A 16,677-nucleotide genomic window follows, 5' to 3' on the forward strand; every position below is an offset into this window, starting at 1 on the left:
AAGACGTCTCCAGTGCCGTCTCAACGCATGGGCCTACCTGGGTGTCTCATGTGCGGAAGTGGAACCTCGTGATTAGAAGATGTCGAGATTTTCGAGATTAAGCATGTAAATTGGCAAGTAATTATTTCTAGTACGGGGGCTCACGAGATGATCTAAAGACGGCACTGCTAGTATCAGCTGTCTGCAAAATATGATAGATATGCAAGATTGATATGAGAAATCACGCACGTGAACGTTCTATGTAGTAGCGAAAAACATATTTTATTTCTCAATTACATTTTCTCTGAGAAAGTATTGAAAAAAAATGTAACATATACTATTTACACAACATAATAATAAAAGAACTATTTACATATAATTTTCCACGCAATAAAAAATATATTTTTCCAGTATAAAATAGCATTGCATTAAAACACATTTATAAAGTTTCAAGAGGAGAATTAGAAGTAGTGAATTTACTAGAGCACGATAAGATCATGGTCCCTTAGGAGACTGGCAGGAAGGACTACATTCTGGGACTAATCTAATTTTTTGCGCTAAAAACATGTATTAAAAGGGTTCTGCAATTTGAACGACTACATGACCTAGGCAGGGGGGCAGCAGTGATCTATTGCAGTTCACAATTAGGTATTCACTGGATTAAGAAACCTTAGATGTGGACACTACATAAAAAAACATTAACTACTTTCTAGTCTAAAAAAAAACCTGAACTGCTATTTTTTCTTCTTTTTCAAGCCACAGATGCACATCGTCCATATTTCTCATGGAATTTCCTCCAACGAATGAGTTCATGTTGGAATGCGCGTGTATTGGTTATGAACCTAACGTGAAGTTAGTTTCTTAGGCGTATTTGTTAAATAGTGCTGCCATCTCACTTTCGAATTCGGAAGCAGACCGAGGGATAGCCGATTCCGAAACAACAATGAGGGCACATGCGCGCGCACTTTTGGTAACGTCACTCGTACATTTTCACAGCAGATGGAGCCTTTGTACCAACAAAGAACAACAATTGTTTTCCAACCAAAACGGGGAAGGTTTTAATATGTGTCAGGATGTTATTTACCCTTGGGGGGGACTTTGTAATGGAAGGTGAGTGCATCCCCGTGTTCCCTCATAGATAGTAAGTATGGTTGGAGAATAAACAAAAATGAATACACTCCTGGTGTGTAGATTTTTGTTTTTCAGAGAGCAATATTTTTTATCCCGGAGAAGAAAAAACAAGTATAAACCACAGCCCAAGATCCTAAAAATGAGGACGAAATTGTAGGGTTACCAGCCGTCTTCATTTTTTGTGTCATTTTAAGCATCCTCAAACGACTTTGAAATGTATTCCCTTTGTCCTCAATTTCAGGATTCCGGATTTTTTTTCTTTACAGGGGCAAAAAATCAGTGTGAAACAAAAACCTGTTTATCAGCGTTATTCCTCCCCCCCCCCCCCACAAATATTAACATTTTTGAAGAAACTCAGGGTTGTACTTAACCCTTTATTAAAAATTACTACCCCCCCCCCCTCCTCAAATATCGTATACATACAGTATTAAATGCATTTCTGTTCTAGTTAGAGAACAAATCGTTGTTCTTTGTTAGTACAGAGGTGCCATCTGTTGTGAAAATATGTAACCGACTTTGTCGTGAGTACGCGTGCGTGTCCTCATTCTTAAGTTTCGTAATCCGGTAACCCTACATCAAAGGCTCACACGTCCTCACGATGTCTTAAATGACATAAAAAGTGAGGACATGTCCTCGGTATGGTAACCCCCATTCGCAATTCAAAAAGCGCTCAGCGTATTTTTAATAAGAAATCAATCGCTTCATTTTATCTGATTTATTTTAGAAAGATATTCATAGCGCAATAAAATTAAATAACTTAGGCACCGAGAAGGCAATGGAAGAATGAATCGCGTTTAAGATCAAAGATACGCTAATCGAGCTCAGTCAGTTTTTATCACAGGAAATAACGTCGCTAGACGCACACGTTATTTTTTTCTAAATCGTGGAAAATTTTTTGCATTTATCCGATTGTGTTAAGCAGGGGTTTTGGTAACGATAATAAGCTCGAAACGCCATCTTTCAGTTGTTGAAATCGAGTTGATCATGAAAATGTCCCGGCAACTTTTTACAGGTGCGACAGCGTGTTATAAACTGGTGGAGGTACGTCGAGGTTCGAGGTACTGTAATCCAGGGTCCCGTTCAGAGTAGACATCGTTATATTCCTGGATAGAGTCGATGGGCCGATGTCGGATGATGATGTGTTGGCGACTGCGTTCGCCGTCCATTCGGACGTCGGCTTCAACAGTATTCGAAATCTCTGAAATTGTAGTATTAAACACAGTCAATTAGCACTTTATACACTGAAGATTCACTCAATTAATAAGGCATGCAAAAGTTATATATTTGTTAAATAGAGGGGAGTCCGGCTAGATGAATTTGAGAGAGAGAGAGAGAGAGAAGTACTATATTATACTGTATTGTATGTATGAAAATAATTTTAAAAAAGGTATTGTATATGCGCGTGTGCATTAAGGAGTCAAAGAATTCTATTGCTAAAATGCTAGGGTGACCGCTCACGTCAAGACAGGCGGTTTTTGTAATGGCAGCTAGGGTCACAAATGACTTTTATGTTTAGCAACTGATGTTTTTTTCTCACAGAAATGTAATATGATCAAATGCTATAACCCGTGGTCGCGGTAGCGCAGGTCGATAAACGCTCGCCTAAAGGATGTTTAGAGGTGTCGCGAGCTCGATGAGTATAAAACAAGTCTGCGTTCGGAATCGGAAATAAATTGTAGGTCCCGGTCTAAAATTAGCCCTCGTGTGCAGAAAATGACCGTGGAGACAAAAAAGATCAAATGAGCTGTAACCCAAAACCATTGGATGGTGATATCATGGGTACCCACGAACTGCTGGAAATGTATGCCCCAGCTGGCTGAGACACTGATAAACTGAAGTTCTCTTTGCCAGACGGCACGGAAATGCTATTGCCAGAGACACTTTTGTTTTTAAATAGGAATACAGTATATCTAGGCCCGATTTATGCACGAGCAAGTGGGTCAAAATTTTTAGGTCCGAAATTTGAGTAAAATATTTCCATTGACAAACTGAAAAAAACAACAACCTGCAGCGTGGTTTTTCACAAGTTTTTTTTGGGCTAAGGAGTTATCGTGAATCTGAGTATCACGATAACTCGACGGTTCTCCAATACCAGCGGCTACATCATCAACAGATGCTAGCTCAATGTTCTTCAGTTTTTTCTTCGTCGACAAAGCCGAGCATATTTCGCTAAGAGCTTTGGATTACTTGGCATTTTTGACAACTTCAGAGAAGTGATGTGTGAATGAAAGATGTTTGTCAAGAAAACTCTAAGAGATTGTGTAACTGAAGAATATGTTGCTTTGAAAATGGATCAACCAGTTCGAATTCTATTCACTTTCCCGTTCCAATATTTTTGTGTAGAAGACAAATGTGCATAAACATTGCTTAAAATAGAGAAATAAAATTTATGCGTATTCTTCTACATAAAAATGTCTATCATAAAAGTATAGGACCCTGCTGCCACCTATCAAATAAAAACTGAAATATCTGTTATGATTTTTCAAGTAAAGTTAACACAACATGAAAACGAACAAAAACAAAATGTGTTACGATAAATCATTTTATATTCATACTTGCACGCTGTTGAAAACTTTGTTCGCTAAAATACCTGTTCCTATGTTTTAACGTTTATGATGAAATCAGTCTGGCTCCTTATAAGCGCCAAAAACACGTTAACCGGTATTTTGGCACATGAAATCAATGCCGGTATGCAGTATAAAAACAAAAAATATACGACATCATGCCACATAGTGTTCATTTCCACGCTGCAAACTGGTTTAAAATCAACAATTTCTCTTCGAGAACTATAAGCGAGTTTTTTTTCGATAGGTGGCAGCAGTTTTAGCAGCGTAAAGCTTTTCATCTCGTGTATTAGAGGCGCTCGTTCCCGCCACAACGTTAATTTTTTAAAAATGAGAATTCTTGTTTCCCGAAGCAAATGTGTAGTTTCAATGGTCCGCGAGTAGAAAAAGGTTGAACAACCTGTTTACGAAACTAATTGCAATGAATAGAATCAAAACTATCATTGCCGGCTTTGACCGACTGAGTCATGGAAAAATGCTTAAATTTTTAAAACAAAATTTTCTTCAGAAGTTAAATAAATTCTATTCAATATAGTTTAGTTATCCATCCAGCAGCAGAAAGGGCATCCTATTAGATATTAAGACATTTTACTGGCAAATTAAAAAATTTATACACTATGTATGTGCGGGAAAAAAAGCTTATCACCTGAAAGAGGTTTAGATCTTTGTGTTTGACGATGAGCTGAAGCAGGATACCCAACAGGATGAAGGCTATCGGGATGATGGACAGCGTCCAGCCTATGGCATTAGCCCAGAACGGGTACACGTAATTTCCTAAGGTCAGTGGCTTGTAGCTGACGAAGCTCATAACTAGGAGTACCTGTAGCGTTCGAAACAACAAAAAATTTTCATACAGGTGAAAAGAACACTCTAGAAACTAATCAATAAACTAATATTTATTTGGTTTATCCATACCCTTTTCTTACCTGTGGCCCCTCTTTCCGACCAGTGTTCGCCAATACGCATCTAGATGCACCGCGCGCGCGAATCCCGCATTAAAATTCAATTTTACTTCTTCAAATTTCGTTAAGGAATGAAAATACTGCTCCAACTTTTTCTAATGGATATTTATCACTGATAAAAATAAAAATATCCATGTTCCGTTTCTATGCTTCCATTCCCCCCTACATACAATAGCCAGTCTTTTATTCACCAATGAAATTGATATTTTGCAATAGGGGCCGTAGCCCCAGGAGCCAAAGTGTGACCGGTCCAAAACCACTTGTGTATGTATAAGTGGCATATAAGTTATTTCACATATATATATATTCTTTGAAAACACACTGGAATCAATTTGGGGGGTGGGGGGTGGGGGGGATCGGGAAGATTCTGGTAATTTTTTTTTCACGTAATGTCGCCAAAATCGATCTGGAATTCACCAAGAGTGTCAAATATTGCGTTTCTCAAGTCGGGGATTGGTTGAATGTTTTGTTGTCCAGGGGACAAACACTACGGCTGAACCACACATGCACTTCGCAAAAATTCCTGTGAGGAATTTCTACTGAATTTTGAGTATGACGGAATGCGTTGTGTAATACAGCCAAATCTCCGTTTAAGGGACACATTCAAGGAACAGATGTCTCCCGATTCCCGATTTGTTTTCCTTCGAATAAAACTCATTTACCTGTGAATAGGGTGGGGATACCTCTGTTTAAGAGACAAAAAGTTTGTCCAATGGGTGTCCCGTATTGACAGGTCTCGCTACACATGGTCCTAACGTATTTATGTCTGCGTTAAATATGTTTCGTTTTGAGGAAATCTGACTTCTTTGCTGGAAGTGAAAGTGGCAGATATGTCTGAATTTTCGTGGTCATGTAGGTATCGTGTGTGTTCAGTCTGGGCATCGTCAGGCTCGTCTTTTACCATGGCCCATACCCCCTCGGGGGTATCCAGTTTATATCCCATATGGGGACCGAACGGAGGCCATGGTTGGTCTTGTGAGTAGGTATCGTGAAAAAGGCCCGTCCGCTCTCTGTGCAAAGAAGCTTTTTTTTTCAATGGGAGACTACCTTATATTGGCACCAGGAACGACTGAAAAATCAGCCGAGACGTCTGGTCACGTGAGAATTAAGTAACAAATATTTAGACAGAGTTTGAGACAGTTTAAGGGTATACTATCAAATACTTACCATTAAGACTATAGGGCTGATTGTCATAACAGTAACTATAAGGTGGCTGCGCGTCCAAGTGACAGGTGACCAACCGGTCATTTCTTTGAGATCGCACATGAACCGCTCCATACCTGCAAAAAAAAAGAATACCAATTAGTATTGGATAAACAAACAGAAGAGAGTGATTCATCTTGTCTAATGAATTGATTCATCATAATAATTAAAAGTATTTTAGGGAGGGGGAGTGTGGTATTAGAGAAGATTATTCTGCGGTACTTACCGTAAACGTAAGCGACTATGAAAAGCTCCAATAGGCCGATGACGAGGAAAGGCCATCCAGTGGCGTAATTGTCGATGATTTCTAGCAAATAAATGCCGCCCTGGAGGAATAAAAATGTACATGCATTTTACAAAGAGCCGAAATCGAAACTGGCGTTAATAAATAGATCGGAATGGCGGCAAATTGCATACTCACGTTTGTGCAAAGGGGAAGTCCCAAGATGAAGAATATTATGCCCACGCATATCACGACCAACGGTTTCTTGGACCTCGTTCCAGGAAATTGGTCGAATACGAAAGTGATCACCGTCTCAACCACAGCGAACTGACAAAAAGAAATTTATTTACGTAAACAAATAAATAAATAAATGGTTGCACGCTTAAATCAAACATATAATTTGCGGTTTTTATTACTGATTTCACCATCATTTTTTCTTTTTTGGCAATACAGTCGATTTACCTAAGTAGTATAAATTAGTAGTCTCCATTTCTTCACCCCCCCCCCAAAAAAATTATGATTTTCACAAACTAATGCAAATTTACGAACACAGCGATAAGTCACCAAAGCACAGTAATTTTTCATCTTTAATACATCAGAATTCCGTTATAACGAACTCCAAGAGATCGGAGAAATCACTTCGTTATAACAAAATTTCGTTACACGGTAATTCTAGGTTTTTGCATTGTACCTATGTAAACTTATTTGGGGGACTAGGAAAGTGGTAGTTAAAACGAGATTTTCGCTATAACGATATTCGTTAAAACGAGATTCGACTGTATCTTGATAAATATTGCATTTGAAAGTATGAGTTTTTTATTTTTGGGAATGAATTTCACTAGCACATTATACATTTTTCACTCTCTCTTACTGGAAATTTCAGCACACAATATATTAAAAGTTTTTATTTTTTTAACATTTGCCTTATGCATACGAACCTAAAAAAATATTCTCCAAGAAATCGCATGCCATTTGAAAACTTGTTGCAATCGAAAGTGTCAAGGAAACAGATATTTTCTGGATTTTATGCCGAGGTGAACTCGGAAAGAAATATCATCTGTTCTCCACCGGGACTCGAACCCAGGAACTCTTGCATTCCGGACAAACATGCTACCATCTACACCGCTGGACACACGATCCTGGCCCCCCTTATTTTACGCACTGGGGCGTGAGGCTCTGAAATAGAGGTAGTATATCAACTTATGGAAATGGAACCGGAATGCAAAAGGGCCTGGGTTCGTGTCCCAATGGAGACCAAATGACCTTTCTTTCCGAGTTCACCTCGGAATAAAATCCAGAAAATATCTGTTTCTTTGATATATTGGGGGTGAAAAAAAAATTCGTCTATCTCTCTTATCTCAATCGAAAGCATGTTTTGAAAGTCAACGGTTGCAGAGATATTCGCTCTGCAAATAATTTGGCGCAGCCTGTGTACAGACTCCATTACGAATGTATTGTTTTTGCGAAACTTACCTGGCTGTCGATGCCTAGAAGGAACAACATGAAGAAGAACAGCAGGGACCACAGCACCGAGACAGGCATCCTAGATATCGCATCTGGGTAGGCTATGAAAGCGAGTCCCGTACCTTACGGAGAGAATACAGTAATTACGTTAGAAGCATATTTCACTTCATTTACATTCAGCGTAAAAATATTTACAGCCAATAGTATAGTGTCTACCGAGTAGACTCTACTGTCAAAGCCGCAGGGGAACAAGAATAGATTTTCTTCTATCTATCAGCAGAGCAGTCTTTAAATGCCCAGAATTATCCGATCGCCATTACCAATCGGATACACTCCTGAATGCGCCATGTCTTTCACATGACGCATCCCTTACCGCATATTTATACTCTTCACATTGTTACAAGTCCCGTGAAATTGGAATTCCGTGGTTGGTCGCAATGAGTGATGAAAGTAGTACGTCATTGTGGGCGGAGTCAAGGATGAAAGCGGAAAGAGAAATTTTTATTCATCCTTTTGCCTAAATTATAAAATCGAACGATGAAATTTAAAGTAAGATAGAAATAAAATAAAGTGTTTTCAACCATACGCGAGAAAGTAAAAAGAACGGTAAGCACACACACACACACACACACACACACACGCGAGCGCGCGCGCCAAGAGTGACGCAATGCTGCTTTCGTCATTCATTGTGACCAATATCACAAGACTGACCAATATCACAACTTCTCCTCTACTCGTATCAATGTAAGATTTCTTAATATGCGGAACGCGGTGGGTTTCGTGCGACTAGCACGCCAAGTCGCCAGTGACCGTTTCGCGTAAGGTTTTCTCATCACCAATACGCTCATATAGAGAGGCGCCATAGAAGAACGCACGTTAGATAGCCTAGATATCGAGTCTTCTGGTGTGCGTGTGACTTCATTCATAGACGGCGATCGACAAGAAAGGCTGGGGAAGCACGATAATGAAAGCTGGGGAGGAACTTGAGAGATGATGATGTGATGTTGCCAATTTATATGTATGCATATACATTTGATACTAGATCAGTCGGCATTGACGGTGGGGGGGGGGGGGGGGTGCCCCTCATGCCTCTCCCCGTGTATTAGATTCAGTATTCTCATGTGAGGAGGGCCATTATAGTTTCTAGGAGCAACATGCACAGATAACTTTAGTGGAATATCACGTTTTTTTAAATTTCAATTTTAATAAGAGTTTTCAATTATATATATATATAGAGAGATTTATCTATCTACCTGACTGGACAACATCCGGGACGGACTTATGAAGTTGCGAGGCCATGAAGCCCAACATGGAGAAGACGACGAGCCCGCTGAACAGACTAGTTAACATGTCGCTGATCCCTATTATCAACACGTCCCTGCAAAAATAGAAAAAAATTAATGTGAACTGCTTACAAACTCATATTTTTGCAGTTAATTTTTGAGCTCATGAGCTACCTAATGGTGCGTTCGTTGCACTTACTTGATGAGGTTGTTGCGGAATCTGTTGTAACTGGCGTAAGTCATCATCCCTCCTCCTCCGATGCTAAAGGAATAGAAAACCTGGATGGCGGCTTCTTTCCACACCTGAAGGCAAAATTAACACTTAAGAAAATTTTCTGGGGGGGGGGACACAAATCGCATTCAAAAATGATAATGATTATCCCATAAATTTGTAAATAGTTTGCAAATTCATAAAAATACAAGGAATTGATGTATTTGAATACGGGTTGTTAAAGTTACTCTCACGAAAGAGGACTTTTTTTTTTCCTTGGTACAGAAAAAAAATTAGTTTAAATTTTTGTCGATGGAGGGTGCAGCACGAAATAAGCTCACTGGCCAGAGTTCTATAAAATGCAAAGTTGAACGATCATCAGCTTATTTCTGAATTTCCCTGTTACTGGCACTCACGTAAGGTTTTCGTTGTGGTATCAACATTGGTGAAGGTGTTTTACCTTACCTACGAAACACCGTCTGTAGAATGACTCGTGATCTATCGAATCATTAGCCGTTTGAGATAAGAGGCTAGGGCAGGACAAATTTATTGCCCAGCATGCACGGGTCAAGTAAAAATTTCGACAGGGCAGGCATTTTTTCTGACCACACGCCCAACGCGGGCATTATAGGTACAAGGTGATTCAAATTGCTTGATTGATACTAATTCTATAGCCGTTGACCTTAGAAGTATACTTCCAAGTACAAAAAAAAATTTCAAATGACCTGTCGTTTCATTAAATGATGTAATTTTTTAGGGATCGTAGTCTCTATTTTTTTATACAGTCCCCGTGGGCTAAAAAAAGTTATTGCCCTGTCTTTGCTGAGGATAAATTCCACTATTCCACTTAACAAAATGGACACGTGGTGGAATATATAAATGGACACGTGCACGGTGGGGGGGGGGGTTGGTACGGGATAGTGTACCGATAATTTTTATCCGGAAGAGAATCGCACATAAATATTGCTGTAATGCTAAGACTTGTGCTGCCACCCATTGGATTAAAACAAGACCATCTGTTAGAATTCTTAAAATAAAATGGTTGTTGATTTTGAACCGATGCGCAGCACAAAAATAAACAACTTAATGTATGAAACTATCTATTTTTTTCATTTTTATACCGCACATCGGCGTAAGTTTTATGCGCCGAATTATCGGTTACTATTTATATATATATGTGCTGCAGGAATTGATTTTGCTGCTAACTGAAAAATATAGCGACCGATATTATAAAGCGCATAGAATTTATATCGGTATGCAGCATAAAAATAAAAAAAATTACGATTTTATTTGACTTATTGCTCATTTTCATGCTACACATTGGTTCAAACAATTATTTCATTTGAAGAATTGTAACAGATGGTGTTGGTTTTTTTTTATTGAACAGGTGACAGCATGAGGCCTAACTTGAAGCGTTTGTCCTATTCATAAACTATGAACAGTTATACATGTATAATCACCGTCCTAACTGAAGATGAAACTATTTGCAGGACATCACAGATTTATTTTACAGAACAGCTATTTACACGTATTTACAAGCAGAGACTAGATCAATGTGTGTGGCTAAAAGGGTCTGTGTTTGACCAGAAGGACCTTTCATGTGAGCGACCAAAACAGTGAATAAGCATGGGAGTGAGCGATAGAGTGTTTAAGTATGGAAGCATACCACGTGAATCGATTGGATCCAGCAGATTTTGACTTACGTTGACGTCGTAAAGTTTCGACCAATCAGGAACCATGTAGAAATAGATTCCGTCGTAGGCTCCTTCCAGGGTGACTCCTCGGATGAACAAGATGATCAGGATCAAGTACGGGAACGTCGCAGTGAAGTAAACAACCTGCGAAAACAAATAAAATTCTCATTACTACCATCATATACAGTCCTATAGATTCGTAATTAGTTAAAAAATTCAAAAAAATTGAAGGAATTTGTCTACTTGAATGCGGTTTGCAAAAAAAATTATTCTGACGACGGGAATTTTTTTTTTTTTGTATAGGAAAAAAAATGAGTTCAAATCTTTGTCGATAGAGGGTACTGCACGAAAGTCCGTCAGCAGTGATTGGAACTGAACCTTTCTTTAATCTATTCTGTGTCCGAAACGTTTGTAAAGGTTCGGCCGGCGATTCGTGGATGAGGTTCAGCAACTTCATCACAACAATGCTTTATCCCCCATCATATAGGCTCATAAGGTTTTCATTACGATGTGACAATGAAAACCTTACGTAAGCGCCAGTAGCAGGAAAAATTCAGAAATGAGCTGTTTGTCGCATGGGCGGAGATACGGGGGGACGTAGGGGGGGGGGGCGTAGGGTATATATGAATTAACATCATCATCATCGTGCCCCCAGCAATAATGACACCCCCAGACCTCCAAGTCTATCCCCGCCTATGGTTTGTCGTATACCTGACATTTTATAGGACTCTGATTTGCATATTTCCAGTGAGTTGAGTTCGTTCAATTCTCTCTATCGACAAAAATTAGAACGCATTTTTTTTTCTCTGTACCAAAAGAATCTCCCTTCGTGAGAATGAGGGTCTCCTCACACGGGGATACTCAAATCGAACTCGAGTAGCCTCAACTTGAAAGTTGAGTTGGCTTGAATGAGTAGAATTGCCCGTTCTCCCTCACACGGCGCTACTGAAAGAAAAAATCTCGGAAAAATTAGCAAAAAGGACGCAGTGCTTAGTTCATCCCCTTAGCCAGGGCTCCCACTCAAAAAATGAGAAAAAGTAGGAAAACGCAGGACTAAAAAGTAGGATGGGGGAGGGTAACCCCCTTAGACAACATAATCATAGCATAATGGGAAAAAATCCCTAAAAAAAAAATTTTTTTTTGCAAAAAAAATTTTTTTTAATTTTGAATTAACTTTTTTTTTCCCCTAGCACTATTTCAGTCAAGCCAAAACAAAATGACAAATGGCTTGGTTACAAAACCAATTTTTGGCCGAAACTGCACTAGCAACCACAGATAATTCTTTGCTGTCTCTCCTCACATATATCACATTCTTTTTCGGAGTCTTCCAAAGTGACGAGCTTGTCAACTCTCTTCGACAAGGCACAGCAAATTTCGAAGACATACATGTTTTAAGAATGATGCACCTTCGAGACCACTTTCGAAAGCACAATGCAAAAAATGTGTTAATTACAAGATCCGACGTAATAAGGCAAGGTGAACCAGATAGTTTTACTGTGTTGCTCATCATTTTTTAAATTTTTCTGTGTTGTTCACATTTTACTGTTCAATGCCAGTGTAATCATTTTTGACAAATGAAGCACTTCCATTTCCAGCTCTTTGCTGAGCATTGCAAATATTGTTTATGCCTGTTCATGCCTTAAAAATACAGAAGACAACTGAATGCTATTGAGTAGCATCAGAATCACCAAACCTAGAATAGGAATATGTATACAACTGCTTTAAAATGCAAACTGTTGTTTCACCTATTTGCACCATAATTTTGAATGATGAAAGTTACTGTCCAAGACCGTGAAGTAATAAATACAAAATTATTTTTCCATCCACACAGAAGTTTTTAATGACAACTATACTTGTTGAACCCGCAAACTAAGCAAATGAAAAATTAATCAATCAAATGGTCCACATACACCCCCCCCCCTCTAAATTACCTTAAAAATTATACAATTTCTGCTTTGGCAGAATAGAATCATTAATTGCATTCTCCAACATTTGTAATATTTGGCAATATATCAATAATTTCCTGTTCAATTAAAATCAATTACCCAAATTTTGTCGATAAGATTTGGTAAAAAAGTAGGAAAAGTAGGACAAAAACTAGATAGTAGGACAAAACCGAGAAAGTAGGACAAAAGTAGGACATTTTACCAAAAAGTAGGAAAAATAGGACGAGTGGGAGCCCTGCCTTATCTCCCTGTACATTATGAACCGGGGTAGGAGAAAAAATTTAATTTTTATCTATTCTAGCAGTGATGGAGTTCATGATATTTTATCATAATTACTAAATAATTAGCATCCTACACTATTATTTCCGCAAAAAAAAAGATAAATAAAAAGAAGAAAATTATGGGTACACATCCATTACATTGAAAATAACATTCATCGTACACTATTAGTTACGGCCAGCGACGGGAGAATCGGATTCCTTCCATCAGCCCTGATGAGTGAGTACTAATCACCCCTCCCCCTTAATTAAAAGGTAAGCGAAATTTATGTTGTAAATGTCCAATATTTGGGGGGGGGGGGAGGAGTTGCAGTTCTATAAGATGAAGAAGCTTTATTACCTTTTGAAGAGCTGACTATCCTGCTACCATATCGAAAGAAAAAATATATAACTGTGTTTATCTTTTAGAATCAGTGTCGTCTTAACGCATGGGCCCACCCGGGCACCCCAAGAGAAGAGGGGCCTCAGAAAACTGAAATCCGGTTGAAATTTTCTAGGATTTACCAGGTAGGGACTCCGAAAAACCACTTGGCCCGGAGGGGGCCATGATACTCTTAAGACGGCTCTGTTTAGGGGAGTACGGTTTTTTCCCATATACTCCCACACGCACGTGTGTGCATGACCTATATTTGCATTTCACGCATTCCATTCGAGAGGGATTTTGGATTAGGGTTTGCATCAGAGAACATTTCGGTAGAAAATAAAAGTTACATATAATATACATAACACTGTTTATCTTGTTACTAAATTCAGTGGCGGGCACCTCTCGTACAATCTCGACCGACGAAAATATGAAGGAATATTTCAAGAGTCGCGTTACTTTTGTTGCGTGTTCGACTGGCATGCGATGTCGCCAGTGACTCCGTCGCCGCGTAGGATATTTCGTCGCCAATACGCCAATATCCTCGTGTGAGTAGCTTTTTAGAAATATACGTGTTGGATCCTCTCCTGTGTCAGTCGTAAGACTACAGCATCCCTGTGTGAGGAGGCCCTAATTTCTTCGCAAACCGCATTTAAAGACACGATTTTCCCTCAATTTTTTTGAATTTTTAAAGTATTTGAGAGAATTTACGGGACACCCCCCCCCCCGGGTGTATACGGCAGGGGTGCACAATCTAGCAATATTGCAACCGATCGAGGGCCAGAAACTGATATTTTTAAGGGGACCATACTATCCGTATTTTTACGGAAAATGGCCGAAATTTTGACGTCCCGACTTTTAAATAAAAGTGCACCGTTTTCCCGGAAAAGAATCAGAAGCCAATGAAAAAAGTTTGCTGTCGAATCGATGGAATCCAGGGAATCGAACCCTGGTCCCCTCTTTCGATCAACGCAATAACCAATATACCCCAGAAACACGACTATTTCTTTTCTTATATAGCACACAGATCGATGCGTTGTGGGCTTAGAAAATAACACCTATTTCAACTGTCGTCGCATAGGTGCCTATCGCTGAGTTAGATTTATGGAAAATTCCCCCGCCGGGTAATTCACCGACGTAAAAATTTTTTCCACTGGGAAAATTCACCGACAACAGTTCATCACCAGTGAGTGAGTGAGCGAGCAATTGATTGAGAAAGTGTTGCATATTTGTGTTTATAAACCTTAGGTGGCGCTACTGGAGCTTTTGTATGTATGTATCTCCTGTGTAACCGTGCTGCGGGGCTTCACTCTCTCGCTCTGTCTTGCTTGTTTTCGTTATGTCTTCCGCGGTGATGCTCATGTGTGTTCACGTGATTAGTTTCTAATGTATTAATAAGTTCACATTAATGAATTAAACCTCCGATGTGTTTTCCTGCATCATACACTGTTGTCGAGTGCTCCTTACCACCCGGTCACTATAGAAAGTGAGTGGCCAATAACCAAATAAGTTTGTGAATGAGTTAGCAAAAAAGCTATGAGTGAGTGATCGTATGAGTGACAGAGTAAGTGAATGACCGCATCAGAGATCAAGTGATTGGGTGAGTGACCGAGTGTGAATAACCGTGTGATCAATTTAGTGATCGAGTGAGTGGATAAGTTACCAAAACTGATGGAGCAGATAAGTGAGCGATTGTGACTGGTGAATGCGTGAGTGATCGAGCGATTGAGCAAGTCAGTGACCAAGTGACAATACGATTGGCCGAGCGAGGGGGTGAGTTATCGAGGAAGTGACTCGCTCATCTGCTCACTCACTAACTCCCTGACTCAATTAAAATCACTCAGGGGCGTATTCACCGACATGGTTTAAACTGTAGTCACAATTTTTGGATAAGAAATCAACATAGATTGGTTAAAAACCCGAATTTAACCAATCCGTGTCGATCTCTTATCAAAAAATTGTGACTATAGTTCAAACCATGTCGGTGAATACAGCCCTCAATGACTCACTCACCTGGTTGTCCACTGTTTTATCCACTCACTCACTACGTATGTGCGGAGGTACGGGAAGGCAGGGGGAATATTGCCTCCCCCCTCCAGCGTCAAAGGAGGGGCCGACTGATTTAATGTATATGCGTTTCTATGAACTATCAGTATCATCATAAACAAGCGGTGAATTGTCATGGCGGTAAATTTTGCCTTCGGTGAATTACGTGACAATATATTGTTCTAAGTGAACTTTCCGGCGGTGAATTGTTGACAATGAATTTTCCGCACACGACTGAGTTGAGGAAGTATACTATGTGTCCACTTCGCTCATCATGCTACTAAGCGTGCTACATATAAGAAAGGAAAATGCTGTGGTATGGTGGTTAGTGCGCTTACCCGGATCGCAAGATGGCCAAGAGATGGCCGCTTCCCGTCGGACACAACAAACTTTTCTTTCCAGAGCTCATCTCAGCAGATTAATATCCAGTCCAAATAGATTTTACGAGAAACTTACCCTTCCAGACGTTTTGATGCCTTTGATGAGACTGAGGACGACGATGACCCACGCTCCGAAAAGACTGACCAGCAGCGGCCATTGTATCATGCCGTAATCCTCGATACCAGCCGATTTCCTCAGCATGTAATTGCTGGTGATGATAATTAATACACAGAATTAATCTCACGATGAATTTAACCCTCCACCATCCTCATATGATATGGATTTCTATTTCAGAGAAATTTTTTAAAATGAAGTTTTTAATATGACGTATAGATGGCATACGCATAAATAATCTAGTTTGTTTTTAATTATTATTTCTGGATTTCCTAATAGGTTTGTTTGCACTACGTTGAATTTACATTTTTCAGTAGTGATCTAGTGCCTGCCTTCCCCCAATCACTATTTTGTTGATGATTGAACCCAGATTCTTTGTATCACACATTTTTTTCCATTGTATTAAATAATGAAACTTGAAACGAATTATCTTCGTTAGCCGAGGCATCACTGTATTTGCAACGTATGAGTTTTAATGCCATCTATCTTTTACAAAAGGCAACTGGAAAAAAAGGTATTTTTTTACGCAGCCGTTTTGAGAGCATTTTTTTTTTCCGATTGTATCACCAGCCTAGAAGGTTAAACAAATAACTTCAAATTTTATGTGGAGATACTTCAAATACTATTACTGTAGTGTTATAATTAAATTATTATAGAACTAATATTATAATCTACTAATTATTGTAAGCGCTGGTCCATGGGAATTTCTTTGGCGGTCCGCGAAATATTTTTCCCAATTCATAAAGCAGCTGAATAATTTTAAAATTTAATTAAATATCGTACTGTGTCCCTACATTAGATTTTATTTGTCTCTTATCCCGGTATTGCGAATTATTT

General features: G+C 39.2%; 1 protein-coding gene across 2 annotated transcripts in view; it reads right to left on the reverse strand.

The window, feature by feature from the left end:
* Positions 1-242: 242 nt before the first annotated feature.
* LOC149064912 (sodium- and chloride-dependent glycine transporter 2-like) overlaps positions 243-16,677 on the reverse strand; it is an 89,362-nt gene continuing 72,927 nt past the window's right edge. For both annotated transcript variants that reach the window (XM_089254853.1, XM_089254854.1), the window contains exons 6-15: positions 15,802-15,934; positions 10,724-10,858; positions 9,009-9,112; positions 8,780-8,904; positions 7,536-7,648; positions 6,261-6,389; positions 6,066-6,165; positions 5,804-5,916; positions 4,321-4,494; positions 243-2,308 (exon numbers count right to left, since the gene is read on the reverse strand). In XM_089254853.1, coding sequence (XP_089110979.1) covers positions 2,117-2,308; positions 4,321-4,494; positions 5,804-5,916; positions 6,066-6,165; positions 6,261-6,389; positions 7,536-7,648; positions 8,780-8,904; positions 9,009-9,112; positions 10,724-10,858; positions 15,802-15,934 — 1,318 coding nt within the window. In that variant the 3' untranslated portion in view covers positions 243-2,116. The remainder of the gene's footprint in view (positions 2,309-4,320; positions 4,495-5,803; positions 5,917-6,065; positions 6,166-6,260; positions 6,390-7,535; positions 7,649-8,779; positions 8,905-9,008; positions 9,113-10,723; positions 10,859-15,801; positions 15,935-16,677) is intronic.

The sequence above is a fragment of the Pholcus phalangioides genome, unplaced genomic scaffold (genome assembly GCF_987345545.1).
Source record: "Pholcus phalangioides strain wild (caught in Gottingen) unplaced genomic scaffold, Ppha-v1.0 ptg000042l_1, whole genome shotgun sequence".
In the NCBI taxonomy this organism is placed as follows: Eukaryota; Metazoa; Arthropoda; class Arachnida; order Araneae; family Pholcidae; genus Pholcus; species Pholcus phalangioides.